A 13,697-nucleotide genomic window follows, 5' to 3' on the forward strand; every position below is an offset into this window, starting at 1 on the left:
TGAGCGGTATGTCGGGTGTGGTGTCATGGTGTTTATACTTGCGTACTATTGTTTGTACAGATGAACGTGGTGCCAGACTTCCAAATGCCAGACTTCAGGCATTTGGAAATTGCTCCCAAGGATGAACCAGACTTGTGGAGGTCTACAATGGTTTTTCTGAGGTCTTGGCTGTTTTCTTTTGATTTTCCTATGACGTCAAGCAAAGAGGCACTGAGTTTGAAGGTAGGCCTTGAAATACATCCACAGGTACACCTCCAATTGACTCAAATTATGTAAATTAGACTATCAGAAGCTTCTAAAGCCATGACATCATTTTCTTGAATTTTACAAGCTGTTTAAAGGCACAGTCAACTTAGTGTATGTACACTTCTGACCCACTGGAATTGTGATAGTGAATAAAAGTGAAATAATCTGTCTGTACACAATTGTTGGAAAAATGATTTGTGTCATGCACAAAGTAGATGTCCTAACCGACTTACCAAAACTATAGTTTGTTAAACAAGAAATTTGTGGAGTGGTTGAAAAATGATTTTTAATGACTCCAGCCTAAGTATATGTCAACTTCCGACTTCAACTGTAGCAGGCGTAAAAAAACGGCTGAGTGGCGTTTCTTTCATTCTGGTCCTGACGAGAGTGAAAAAGGCTGTTGGGGGAGGTTCTCTTCTGCACTGTTCAACCAATCCAGCAAATGTGGTGGAAGAGATAACATGGCTGGGGAAATATTCAAAGTGACCAATGACCTGTATGGAACAAAATACAAACACATTATTGTGGCTCAAAGTAAATACAAGCTAATACATTTTTCCAGGCAGCGGTGTAACGTATTCGCTGGGAGTCAGGAAGCAGGTGAAAAAGGTGAGTTTAATGATAAGAATAAGGCAGATTAACAAAACAGGAGAAGCGTATGGAACGTGATCAAAACCAACACTGCATTATGACTGAGGCTACTGAGGGCTAAATAAAGGTAGAGTAATCCAAATCAAATCAAATCAAAACAACAAAACAATGCAGTAAACAAAATCTATAAAAATACCTTAAAAAAAATAAGAAAAATAAATAAAAGTAGCAAGTAATTAAAGAGCAGTAGTAAAATAACAATAGCGAGGCTATATAGGGGGGGTACCGGGTCAGAGTCAATGTGCGGGGGCTCCGGTTAGTCGAGGTAATTGAGGTAATATATACATGTAGGTAGAGTTATTAAAGTAACTATGCATAGATACAAACAGAGAGTAGCAGCAGTGTAAAGGGGGGGCAATGCAAATAGTCTGGGTAGCCATTTGATTAAATGTTCAAGAGTCTTATGGCTTGGGGGTAGAAGCTGTTTAGAAGACTCTTGGACCTAAACTTGGCGCTCCGGTAGCAGAGAGAACAGTCTATGACTAGGGTGGCTGGAGTCTTTGACAACGTTTTGGGCCTTATAGAGGTCCTGGATGGCAGGAAGCTTGGCCCCAGTGATGTACTGGGCCATACACACTAACCTCTGTAGTGCCTTGCGGTCAGAGGCAGAGCAGTTGCCATACCAAATCAAATCAAATCAAATTTGTACAAGTGCTGTACAGAAACCCAGCCTAAAATCCCAAACAGCAAGCAATGCAGGTGTTGAAGCACGTTGGCTAGGAAAAACTCCCTAGAAAGGCCAAAACCTAGGAAGAAACCTAGAGAGGAACCAGACTATGAGGGGTGGCCAGTCCTCTTCTGGCTGTGCCGGGTGGAGATTATAACAGAACATGGCCAAGATGTTCAAATGTTTATAAATAATACAAATAATAGGTCTGGGACAGGTAGCACGTCCGGTGAACAGGTCAGGATTCCATAGCCGCAGGCAGAACAGTTGAAACTGGAGCAGCAGCACGGCCAGGTGGACTGGGGACAGCAAGGAATCATCATGCCAGGTAGTCCTGAGGCATGGTCCTAGGGCTCAGGTCCTCCGAGAGAGAGAAAGAAAGAGAGAAAGAGAGAATTAGAGAGAGCATACTTAAATTCACACAGGACACCGGATAAGACAGGAGAAGTACTCCAGATATAACAAACTGACCCTAGCCCCCCGACACATAAACTACCGCAGCATAAATACTGGAGGCTGAGACAGGAGGGGTCAGGTGACACTGTGGCCCCATTTGATGATACCCCCAGACAGGGCCAAACAGGAAGGATAAAACCCCACCCACTTTGCCAAAGCACAGCACCCACACCACTAGAGGGATATCTTCAACCACCAACTTACCATCCTGAGACAAGGCCGAGTATAGCCCACAAAGATCTCCGCCATGGCACAACCCAAGGGGGGGCGCCAACCCAGACAGGAAGATCACATAAGTGACTCAACCCACTAAAGTGATGCACCACTCCTAGGGACGGCATGAAAGAGCACCAGTAAGCCAGTGACTCAGCCCCTGTAATAGGGTTAGACCATTATTATTAATAGGCAGACCATTCCATAAAAATGGAGCTCTATAGGAAAAAGCCCTGCCTCCAACTGTTTGCTTAGAAATTCTAGGGGACAATTAGGAGGCCTGCGTCTTGTGACCGTAGGGTATGTGTAGGTACAGTGGGGCAAAAAAGTATTTAGTCAGCCACCAATTGTGCAAGTTCTCCCTCTTAAAAAGATGAGAGAGGCCTGTAATTTTCATCATAGGTACACTTCAACTATGACAGACAAAATGAGAAAAGAAATCCAGAAAATCACATTGTAGGATTTTTTGGAATTTATTTGCAAATCATGGTGGAAAATAAGTATTTGGTCAATAACAAAAGTGTATCTCAATACTTTGTTATATACCCTTTGTTGGCAATGACACAGGTCAAACGTTTTCTGTAAGTCTTCACAAGGTTTTCACACACTGTTGCTGGTATTTTGGCCCGTTCCTCCATGCAGATCTCCTCTAGAGCAGTGATGTTTTGGGGCTGTTGCTGGGCAACATGGACTTTCAACTCCCTCCAAAGATTTTCTATGGGGTTGAGATCTGGAGACTGGCTAGGCCACTCCAGGACCTTGAAATGCTTCTTACGAAGCCACTCCTTCGTTACCCGGGCGATGTGTTTGGGATCATTGTCATGCTGAAAGTCCCAGCCACGTTTCATCTTCAATGCCCTTGCTGATGGATGGACGATACATGGCCCCATTCATTCTTTCCTTTACACGGATCAGTCGTCCTGGTCCCTTTGCAGAAAAACAGCCCCAAAGCATGATGTTCCCACCCCCATGCTTCACAGTAGGTAAGGTGTTCTTTGGATGGAACTCAGCATTCTTTGTCCTCCAAACACGACGAGTTGAGTTTTTACCAAAAAGTTCTATTTTGGTTTCATCTGACCATATGACATTCTCCCAATCTTCTTCTGGATCATCCAAATGCTCTCTAGCAAACTTCAGACGGGCCTGGACATGTACTGGCTTAAGCAGGGGAACACGTCTGGCACTGCAGGATTTGAGTCCCTGGCGGCGTAGTGTGTTACCAATGGATGCAAACCCCAAAGTATGCATGAAACCTAGTTTTGTCCATCACCTTCCATCTCTCTCCAAAAACACGCCCTCCAAATTAGTTCAGTCCAGAATGATTTTCTGGATGGTGTCTGGGATGAACAGTTAAAAAAAATACTTTATGTCCTTCGCATGAGTAACCGCCATCTGTCGGCCCTGGTTGCATCTTTATGACATTGGCAGCCTTGCAGGGTGGCTCATTCCTTGGGAAGACACTCCTTCCACATTCACTTATTTCTCTACAAGCATTTTTTATCAGGCCCTCTGAACAGAGATTATTTTTTCCATACTGATTGATTGTGGTAAGGAGCCACACATGCAAATCTATTTATTTGTTGTGCCCCTCCCCCAATTTGCACGGTTGGGGTAGAGTGTGGGAAAATACAGATTTTTTTTTTTCACAACGTCTCGAAAGAATGTTGTTTCACACACTACAAAGGGTAAAGAGTGGGAGAAAAGCAGGAGACAGGCAGACAGGTAGGGAGACAGACAAGTGCTTTGTTGAAACAGCAGGCCCAGGGTGGAGGAAGACAAACAAGTGCTTTGTTGAAACAGCAGGCCCAGGGTGGAGGGAGACAGACAAGTGCTTTGTTGAAACAGCAGGCCCAGGGTGGAGGGAGACAGACAAGTGCTTTGTTGAAACAGCAGGCCCAGGGTGGAGAAAGACAGACAAGTGCTTTGTTGACACAGCAGGCCCAGGGTGTAGGAAGACAGAGTGAAGGCACACAGCAAACCTTGTTGTTGAATTTTTACTTGTTTTCACCTACACACATACTTTCCCACACTTTTATTACCCTCGGGTGGACCCGAACACCACATATGCAATATAAATGTGTAGGAGGGTGCACAGTGTCCACTCAATGTGAATGTGTTATTTGACATGTTCTTCGCAGAAAATGAGCCAAGGCCAGTGAGTATCAGGATGAAATGTTTATTTTTTTTATTTTAGTAAACATTGAAAATGGGTCCCACAGACCCGAAAACCACACAAGGGTTAAGTTCATATTTTTTTATTTATTTTTTATTTATTTTTTATTTCACCTTTATTTAACCAGGTAGGCAAGTTGAGAACAAGTTCTCATTTACAATTGCGACCTGGCCAAGATAAAGCAAAGCAGTTCGACAGATACAACGACACAGAGTTACACATGGAGTAAAACAAACATACAGTCAATAATACAGTATAAACAAGTCTATATACAATGTGAGCAAATGAGGTGAGAAGGGAGGTAAAGGCAAAAAAGGCCATGGTGGCAAAGTAAATACAATATAGCAAGTAAAACACTGGAATGGTAGTTTTGCAATGGAAGAATGTGCAAAGTAGAAATAAAAATAATGGGGTGCAAAGGAGCAAAATAAATAAATAAATTAAATACAGTTGGGAAAGAGGTAGTTGTTTGGGCTAAATTATAGGTGGGCTATGTACAGGTGCAGTAATCTGTGAGCTGCTCTGACAGTTGGTGCTTAAAGCTAGTGAGGGAGATAAGTGTTTCCAGTTTCAGAGATTTTTGTAGTTCGTTCCAGTCATTGGCAGCAGAGAACTGGAAGGAGAGGCGGCCAAAGAATGAATTGGTTTTGGGGGTGACTAGAGAGATATACCTGCTGGAGCGTGTGCTACAGGTGGGAGATGCTATGGTGACCAGCGAGCTGAGATAAGGGGGACTTTACCTAGCAGGGTCTTGAAGATGACATGGAGCCAGTGGGATTGGCGACGAGTATGAAGCGAGGGCCAGCCAACGAGAGCATACAGGTTGCAATGGTGGGTAGTATATGGGGCTTTGGTGACAAAACGGATTGCAATGTGATAGACTGCATCCAATTTGTTGAGTAGGGTATTGGAGACTATTTTGTAAATGACATCGCCAAAGTCGAGGATTGGTAGGATGGTCAGTTTTACAAGGGTATGTTTGGCAGCATGAGTGAAGGATGCTTTGTTGCGAAATAGGAAGCCAATTCTAGATTTAACTTTGGATTGGAGATGTTTGATATGGGTCTGGAAGGAGAGTTTACAGTCTAACCAGACATCTAAGTATTTGTAGTTGTCCACGTATTCTAAGTCAGAGCCGTCCAGAGTAGTGATGTTGGACAGGCGGGTAGGTGCAGGTAGCGATCGGTTGAAGAGCATGCATTTAGCTTTACTTGTATTTAAGAGCAATTGGAGGCCACGGAAGGAGAGTTGTATGGCATTGAAGCTTGCCTGGAGGGTTGTTAACACAGTGTCCAAAGAAGGGCCGGAAGTATACAGAATGGTGTCGTCTGCGTAGAGGTGGATCAGAGACTCACCAGCAGCAAGAGCGACCTCATTGATGTATACAGAGAAGAGAGTCGGTCCAAGAATTGAACCCTGTGGCACCCCCATAGAGACTGCCAGAGGTCCGGACAGCAGACCCTCCGATTTGACACACTGACACACTGAACCAGGCGAGGCAATCATTTGAGAAACCAAGGCTGTCGAGTCTGCCGATGAGGATGTGGTGATTGACAGAGTCGAAAGCCTTGGCCAGATCAATGAATACGGCTGCACAGTAATGTTTCTTATCGATGGCGGTTAAGATATAGTTTAGGACCTTGAGCGTGGCTGAGGTGCACCCATGACCAGCTCTGAAACCAGATTGCATAGCAGAGAAGGTATGGTGAGATTCGAAATGGTCGGTAATCTGTTTGTTGACTTGGCTTTCGAAGACCTTAGAAAGGCATGGTAGGATATATATAGGTCTGTAGCAGTTTGGGTCAAGAGTGCCCCCCCCCCCCTTTGAAGAGGGGGATGACCGCAGCTGCTTTCCAATCTTTGGGAATCACAGACGACACGAAAGAGAGGTTGAACAGGCTAGTAATAGGGGTGGCAACAATTTCGGCAGATAATTTTAGAAAGAAAGGGTCCAGATTGTGCAGCTCTTTCAGAACATCAGCTGAATGGATTTGGGAGAAGGAGAAATGGGGAAGGCTTGGGCGAGTTGGTGTTGGGGGTGCAGTGCTGTTGACCGGGGTAGGAGTAGCCAGGTGGAAAGCATGGCCAGCCGTAGAAAAATGCTTCTTGAAATTCTCAATTATGGTGGATTTATCAGTGGTGACAGTGTTTCCTATCTTCAGTGCAGTGGGCAGCTGGGAGGAGGTGTTCTTATTCTCCATGGACTTTACAGTGTCTCAGAACTTTTTTGAGTTAGTGTTGCAGGAAGCAAATTTCTGCTTGAAAAAGCTAGCCTTGGCTTTTCTATCTGCCTGTGTATAATGGTTTCTAGCTTCCCTGAACAGCTGCATATCACGGGGGCTGTTCGATGCTAATGCAGAACGCCATAGGATGTTTTTGTGTTGGTTAAGGGCAGTCAGGTCTGGGGAGAACCAAGGGCTATATCTGTTCCTGGTTCTAAATTTCTTGAATGGGGCATGTTAATTTAAGATGGTTAGGAAGGCATTTTTTTAAATATCCAGGCATCCTCTACTGACGGGGTGATATCAATATCCTTCCAGGATACCCCGGCCAGGTCGATTAGAAAGGCCTGCTCGCTGAAGTGTTTCAGGGAGTGTTTTACAGTGATGAGTGGAGGTCGTTTGACCGCTGACCCATTACGGATGCAGGCAATGAGGCAGTGATCGCTGAGATCTTGGTTGAAGACAGCAGAGGTGTATTTAGAGGGGAAGTTGGTTAGGATGATATCTATGAGGGTGCCCGTGTTTAAGGCTTTGGGGAGGTACCTGGTAGGTTCATTGATAATTTGTGTGAGATTGAGGGCATCAAGTTTAGATTGTAGGATGGCTGGGGTGTTAAGCATGTTCCAGTTTAGGTCGCCTAGCAGCACGAGCTCTGAAGATAGATGGGGGGCAATCAGTTCACATATGGTGTCCAGAGCACAGCTGGGGGCAGAGGGTGGTCTATAGCAGGCGGCAACGGTGAGAGACTTGTTTTTAGAGAGGTGGATTTTTAAAAGTAGAAGTTCAAATTGTTTGGGTACAGACCTGGATAGTAGGACAGAACTCTGCAGGCTATCTTTGCAGTAGATTGCAACACCGCCCCCTTTGGCAGTTCTATCTTGTCTGAAAATGAGGTGGACAGGGATTGAATCCTGGTCTCTGGTGAGTTATATGTGACTTATGCCAGGGAGAATTACCGCACCACAGCTCTGCAAGACTAGCATCCTGTTTCATTCACACACTATAGTTGGAGTGTATGCAAGTTTAACAGTAAAGCAAAAAATTGTGTGTCAATTGTATTTGTTATTCAAAATATGAATATTATTGAACTTACACGATGAATGACGTTTGCCGTATGTTCTACTCAATGTCCATTACAACCACAGGTAACAATGTTTTTCCATGGAATCCCTTTGAAGAGTAATGCTGTGGCAATGATGCAATGAATCTTGATAATCAGTGGTAATTATAAGAATGAAGCAATTATGAGATGTCAATAAGAGATTGTTTCACCTGATAGACACTGTTGTACTTGTCTTGTGAACTAACTATATCTCCAAATACATCTATAGGTACTATTGGGAAAATGATGAACTCAACACAATTCACGTCATTTATCCTAGCTGGATATAGTGACATTGGACACTTAAAGTACTTGTATTTCATTATATTAACTGTCTTATACGTCTCCATAGTTTTTGCGAACACAGTGCTTATTGTGGTAATATGTATGGAGAGAAGCCTTCATGAACCCTTGTATCTGTTTCTGTGCAGTTTGTTTGTAAATGACTTGTATGGTACCACTGGTTTGTTTCCTGCTCTCATGACTCATTTGGTTTCAGATGACCATACAGTTTCCACTGTGTTCTGTTACCTACAGATATTTGTCTTGTACACATATGGATCTACTGAATTCATCAATTTAGCAGTCATGTCCTACGACAGGTACCTTGCTATATGTTATCCACTACAGTATAACGTCATCATGACACCCAACAGGGTGTGTATTTTAATTTGTGTAATATGGTTGTACTCTTTTGTAAAATTCACCATACAACTGTCTTTGACTATTCGTTTGCAATTGTGTGGAAACGTCATAGACAAAGTGTATTGTGACAACTACCTGGTAGTTAAACTTGCCTGTTCAACTTCAGACACGACAGTTAATAACATCTCTGGACTCTGTGGTATTATTTTGACTGTCGCTGTCCCTTTAATTACTATTGTGTTCTCTTATATTAAGATTCTGACCATTTGTTTGAAATCTTCCATCGAGACCAGACAGAAAGCTTTCAGCACCTGTTCTCCTCATCTGGCCTCGCTGCTCAACTTCTCTTTCGGCTGTTTCTTAACTCTGCTCCAGAGTAGATTTGATAGCCCTATGAGAAATGTTCCAACTGTACTTCACAATATTTTATCAGTGTACTATCTGATGTGCCAGCCACTTTTAAATCCTATTGTGTATGGAGTTAGGATGGCTAAAATCAGACAGGCTTGTAAATACATACTACCTGTAGGTCTGTACCCTAAAACATAAGCTAAGCATTTTGTGACCTTTTCCGTCCTGATTGTTCGATATTTGTGATGTTGACTTGTGTTTTGTTACTTAGGCTAGTTGCAAAAATGAATGGGGGTGAGGATGGTAAATGTAAAACATTTGCTAATTTATTAAATATTGTCATATAAATCAAATATAAACAGGAGAAGTTCATGACTTTGAATTTCTCTCTTAAATTGAAGTTTCTAAGGCTGCATTCACAAAGCAAGTCCAATTCTGATCTTTATTATTGGCAAAATATCTGATCTGGTTGGTCAAAAGACAAATAATTGGCAGAATTAGACCACCTGTGTAAACACATAAAAATCTTTGTGTAAACACAAATAAATCAAGATATGCAAAACTGTCTGGATCAATCAACAACAGTGAATACATGGAAGTAAATGTGTAAAAGGTAAGCCCACCTTATAGCCCACCATTAGGTCCATCACTAATGGAAAATGGGCCCAGTGGGTACATGATTGTTTGACATTTTCAGAGAGAAATCTTGGGAAATACTTTAGTATGAAATCAAACTATATTCTGTCTGGACCAGATACCTTTACTGAGATAAAAGCTATCTTGTTTTTCCGGGGTCACTGTGAGATATGTTTGACCTACAGAATGTAACAATCCAATAAGACACGTTGGTTAATGTACTCCATCCACACTTTACCACGGGGAAAGCAGAAGCCAATAATAAAACTGTAAGAAACATGTTTATTGAGTAATTAGGTACCATGTCATTAGTCCACTCTATCACCTCGTTCCCTGGGAACCAATTAATGCAGCTAGTAACCTGTAGAGACCTGAGGGGCTCCTGTAGAGGCACAGCTGGTCTTGACTGTATCCCAAATGGTACCCTATTCAACTCTGGACCCCGGAGCCACTTCCACTGCTTTTTTTCATTGTTCCCCTCTAATCAGGGACCAATTATCAGGTCCTGTAGAACAGAAAAGAAAAGCAGCAGGACCCAGACATCGTAGGGTAAGAGTTTAATAGCCCTGATATAGGGAATATGATGCCATTTTGGGGGGGAAAAGTGTACTGTAGGCCTAAGGAAGCCCCGAGAGAAAATAAGGGCCCTCACTTTTACCTGAACAGAAAAAGCTCTGGGCCTAGGTTTTAGACTATAGCTAGGACTTGGCGTCCTGAGTTATTCTCTGTTTTCCCTGGTTAGATCATATGGTCAGGAAAAACAACAGAGCCCTAACTACATAGCCTGGGTCCTAGTCTGTTTGTGCTAACATTCAGCTCCTTGTCATTCCATACATGACAAGGAGTTGGAACGATAGCACAAACAGATCGGGGCCAGGCTACCAACAATGACCTCTCCTCAGACTGTTGTGTTACACCCTCATTCAGAATGAAGCTACCAAGGTAGCCTGTCAACAATACCTGCCAGTGGTTGGTCCAGGACTATACTTAATCTGGGTCTGGGAAACCATTCCTTTGTCAGAGGCTTTCAATTAGTTTAACTTTTTTTTTATTTTAATTGAACATTTATTTAATTAGGCAAGTCAGTTAAGAACAAATTCTTACTTAAAATAACAGCCTACTGGGTAACAGTGGGTTAACTGCCTTGTTCAGAAGGATAGATTTTTACCTTGTCAGCTCGGGGATTTGATCCAACATCCTTTCTCTTACTGTTACTGTTAATGCTCTAACCACTATGCTACCTGCCACCCCACTAAACTGTGTCTTCATTGTACATGGTGCACATAAATAAGAGATCTGATATTCAGAGGTGTGGACTCGAGTCACATGACTTGGACTCGAGTCAGAATCAAGTCACAAATATGATGACTTGCAACCCGATTTTGACTTTAACACCAATGACTTGACTTGGACTTGAGCCTTATGACTCGACCTGACTTGATACCCTCCCCAAGCCCAAATATTAAAAATTATACAATGAAAAAAAGGGTGCAGGGCATCAACTCTTCATTTAACGGATTACAGTTACAATTGGACAGCAGCCAATCAAATTGTGCCAGCTGAGAAAAAGTTGTGCGTGGCAGTGCAGAGGAACGTCGGCGGGTGAATTAAGATGGAGCCCTTGGAAAGATGATAAGCAAAATTATTATTTTTGGATATCAAGACGATGTTGTATCAACAAAAAACAGATTACAACTTGCAAAACATGCGGGAAGAAAATTACAGAAGGAGGCAGCCATTTCCAACTTTGTTCAACATTTGAAGCTGCACGAAGAACGGTAATTCGTGGCTAATATAGCCGACAGCTATATATTTTATTACTTTACTAGTGTATCATGTAGGCTAACGTAACGTTAAATCAATGAGCCTCCATATAGTCAGTCAGTGCGGGAACGTGATCATTGCACTCAAGATTGAGCTACAGCTGGCTAGGCAGTTGGTAGCCTAAATCCTGCCTGATGTTACTACCATTGACATACTTTAGCCTACTGTAGAGAGAGAGTGTGTGTGTGTGTGTGTGTGTGTGTGTGTGTGTGTGTGTGTGTGTGTGTGTGTGTGTGTGTGTGTGTGTGTGTGTGTGTGTGTGTGTGTGTGTGTGTGTGTGTGTTAAGGTTGGGCGATTGTGTACAGGTCTACATCGCCCGATTGCAATTGCGCCCGATTGTGCCTCGATCTCTATGGGGGGAGGGTCTTTCTCATGGCTATCCATGTATTTCCATGGAAATATAATGTTTATTTGGAAAGTAATAAATATATAGATATTTTTAAAAGCATTCATGATTTGTGTAAATGTAATATACTAACTATTACTCTTGTTAAAAATATGAAATGGTATTACATTTTGTGAAGAGCACATTATGACTTGTTTAGGACTCGAAAGTCAAAGTTTAGGACTTGAGACTTGACTTGAGACTTGACTTGATACTTGATGATCTTGACTTGAGACTTGACTCGGATTTGCCTGTCTTGACTTGGAACTTGACTTGGGACTTCAGTGCTAAGACTTGAGACTTACTTGTGACTTGTAAAACAATGACTTGGTCCCACCTCTGCTGATATTGTTGCCTGCCCAGCCTATTGGTGAGTTCACATACTACTTCTACATTTTAGTGCTAGGCCAGAGTCCCCACACATACATTGTTTTAACAGGATCATAGGCCACTAACAAATGACATCCATTTTTTTCACTTATAAATTAATAATGTATACCCATTGATTCTTAAACTCTTAAATGTAAAGTCCCAATATTTTGGGACCCTATTAGATTTTTTTATTCAATTCAGTCTGGTATGAGAACAGCAGCCCTATCTGAAGATGGCGCCGACAGCAGCCCTATTGAAGATGGCGCAGACAGAGATGGTCGCCTCTCTTCGCGTTCATAGGAAACTATGCAGTATTTTGTATTATTTCTTACATTGTTACCCCAGGAAATCTTAAGTCTTATTACATACAGCCAGGAAGAACTATTGGATATAAGAGCAACATCAACTTGCCAACATTACAACCAGGAATACGACTTTCCCGAAGCGGATTCTCTGTTTGGACCACCACCTAGGACAATGGATCAGATCCCAGTAGGCGACCCAAAAGAACGGTAACGCAGAAGGGGCAGATGGAGCGGTTTTCTGGTCAGGCTCTGTAGACGGGCACATCGCTCACTACTCCCGAGTATACTTCTCGCCAATGTCCAGTCTCTTGACAACAAGGTAGACGAAATTTGAGCAAGGGTTGCCTTCCAGAGAGACATCAGAGATTGTAACATTCTCTGTTTCACGGAAACATGCCTCACTCTGGATATGTTATCAGAGTCAGTACAGCCACCCGGTTTCTTCGCGTATCAAGCCGACAGAAACAAATGATCTCTCTGGTAAGAAGAAGGACGAGTTGTATGCCATATGATTAACTAGTCATGGTGTGATCATAACAACATACAGGAACTCAAGTCCTTTTGCTCTCCTGACCTAGAATTCCTTACAATCAAATGCCGACTTGATTATCTTCCAAGAGAATTCTCTTCGATTATAATCACAGCCGTGTATATCCCCCTCCCCAAGCAGACACCTGAAAGAACTTCATTGGACTCTATGTAAACTGGAAACCACATATCCTGAGGCTGCATTTATTGTAGCTGGGGATTTTAACAAAGCTAATCTGAAATCAAGGCTCCCTAAATTGTATCAGCATATCGAATGCGTGACCCGGGCTGGCAGCAATCTGGATCATTGCTACTCTAACTTCCGCGACGCATACAAAGCCCTCCCTAGCCCTCCTTTTGGAAACTCTGACCACGACTCCATTTTGCTGCTCCCAGCCTATAGACAGAAACTAAAACAGGAACCGCCCGTGCTCTGGTCTGTTCAATGCTGGTCCGACCAATCAGATTCAAGATTGCTTCGACCACGTGGACTGGAATATGTTCCAGATAGCCTCAGACAACAACATTGATGTACAGTATATGCTGATTCGGAGAGCGAGTTAATTAGCAAGTGCATCGGTGATGTTGTACCCACGGTGACTATTAAAACCTTCCCCAACCAGAAACCGTGGATTGATGGCAGCGCAAAACTGAAAGCGCGAGCCACTGCTTATAATCAGTCACGGCAAGGTGACTGGAAACATGACCGAATACAAAGAGCGTAGCTATTCCCTCCACAAGGCAATATAACAAGCGAAGCGTCAGTATAGAGACAAGGTAGAGTCGCAATTCAACGGCTCAGACACAAGACGTATGTGGCAGGGTCTACAGTCAATCACGGATTACAAAAATAAAACCAGCCCCGTCGCAGAAACCGACGTCTTGCTCCCAGGCAAATTAAACAACTCCTTTGCTCGCTT

At 42.9% G+C, this 13,697-nt stretch overlaps 1 protein-coding gene across 1 annotated transcript; it reads left to right on the forward strand.

Annotated features, from left to right (window-relative positions):
• The first annotated feature begins 7,525 nt into the window (after positions 1 to 7,525).
• LOC115137627 (olfactory receptor 11A1-like) lies at positions 7,526 to 9,422 on the forward strand. The gene has a single exon (XM_029673948.1). It carries the CDS (start codon positions 7,974 to 7,976, stop codon positions 8,922 to 8,924), a length of 951 nt encoding a protein of 316 aa, XP_029529808.1. The 5' UTR covers positions 7,526 to 7,973; the 3' UTR covers positions 8,925 to 9,422.
• The last annotated feature ends 4,275 nt before the right edge of the window (positions 9,423 to 13,697 follow it).

Source organism: Oncorhynchus nerka, linkage group LG11 (genome assembly GCF_034236695.1).
Source record: "Oncorhynchus nerka isolate Pitt River linkage group LG11, Oner_Uvic_2.0, whole genome shotgun sequence".
NCBI classification, from domain to species: Eukaryota; Metazoa; Chordata; class Actinopteri; order Salmoniformes; family Salmonidae; genus Oncorhynchus; species Oncorhynchus nerka.

Coding starts and splice junctions, on each gene's coding strand:
- LOC115137627 (XM_029673948.1), top strand. CDS start 7,974: ATGATGAACTCAACACAATTCACGTCATTTATCCTAGCTGGATATAGT.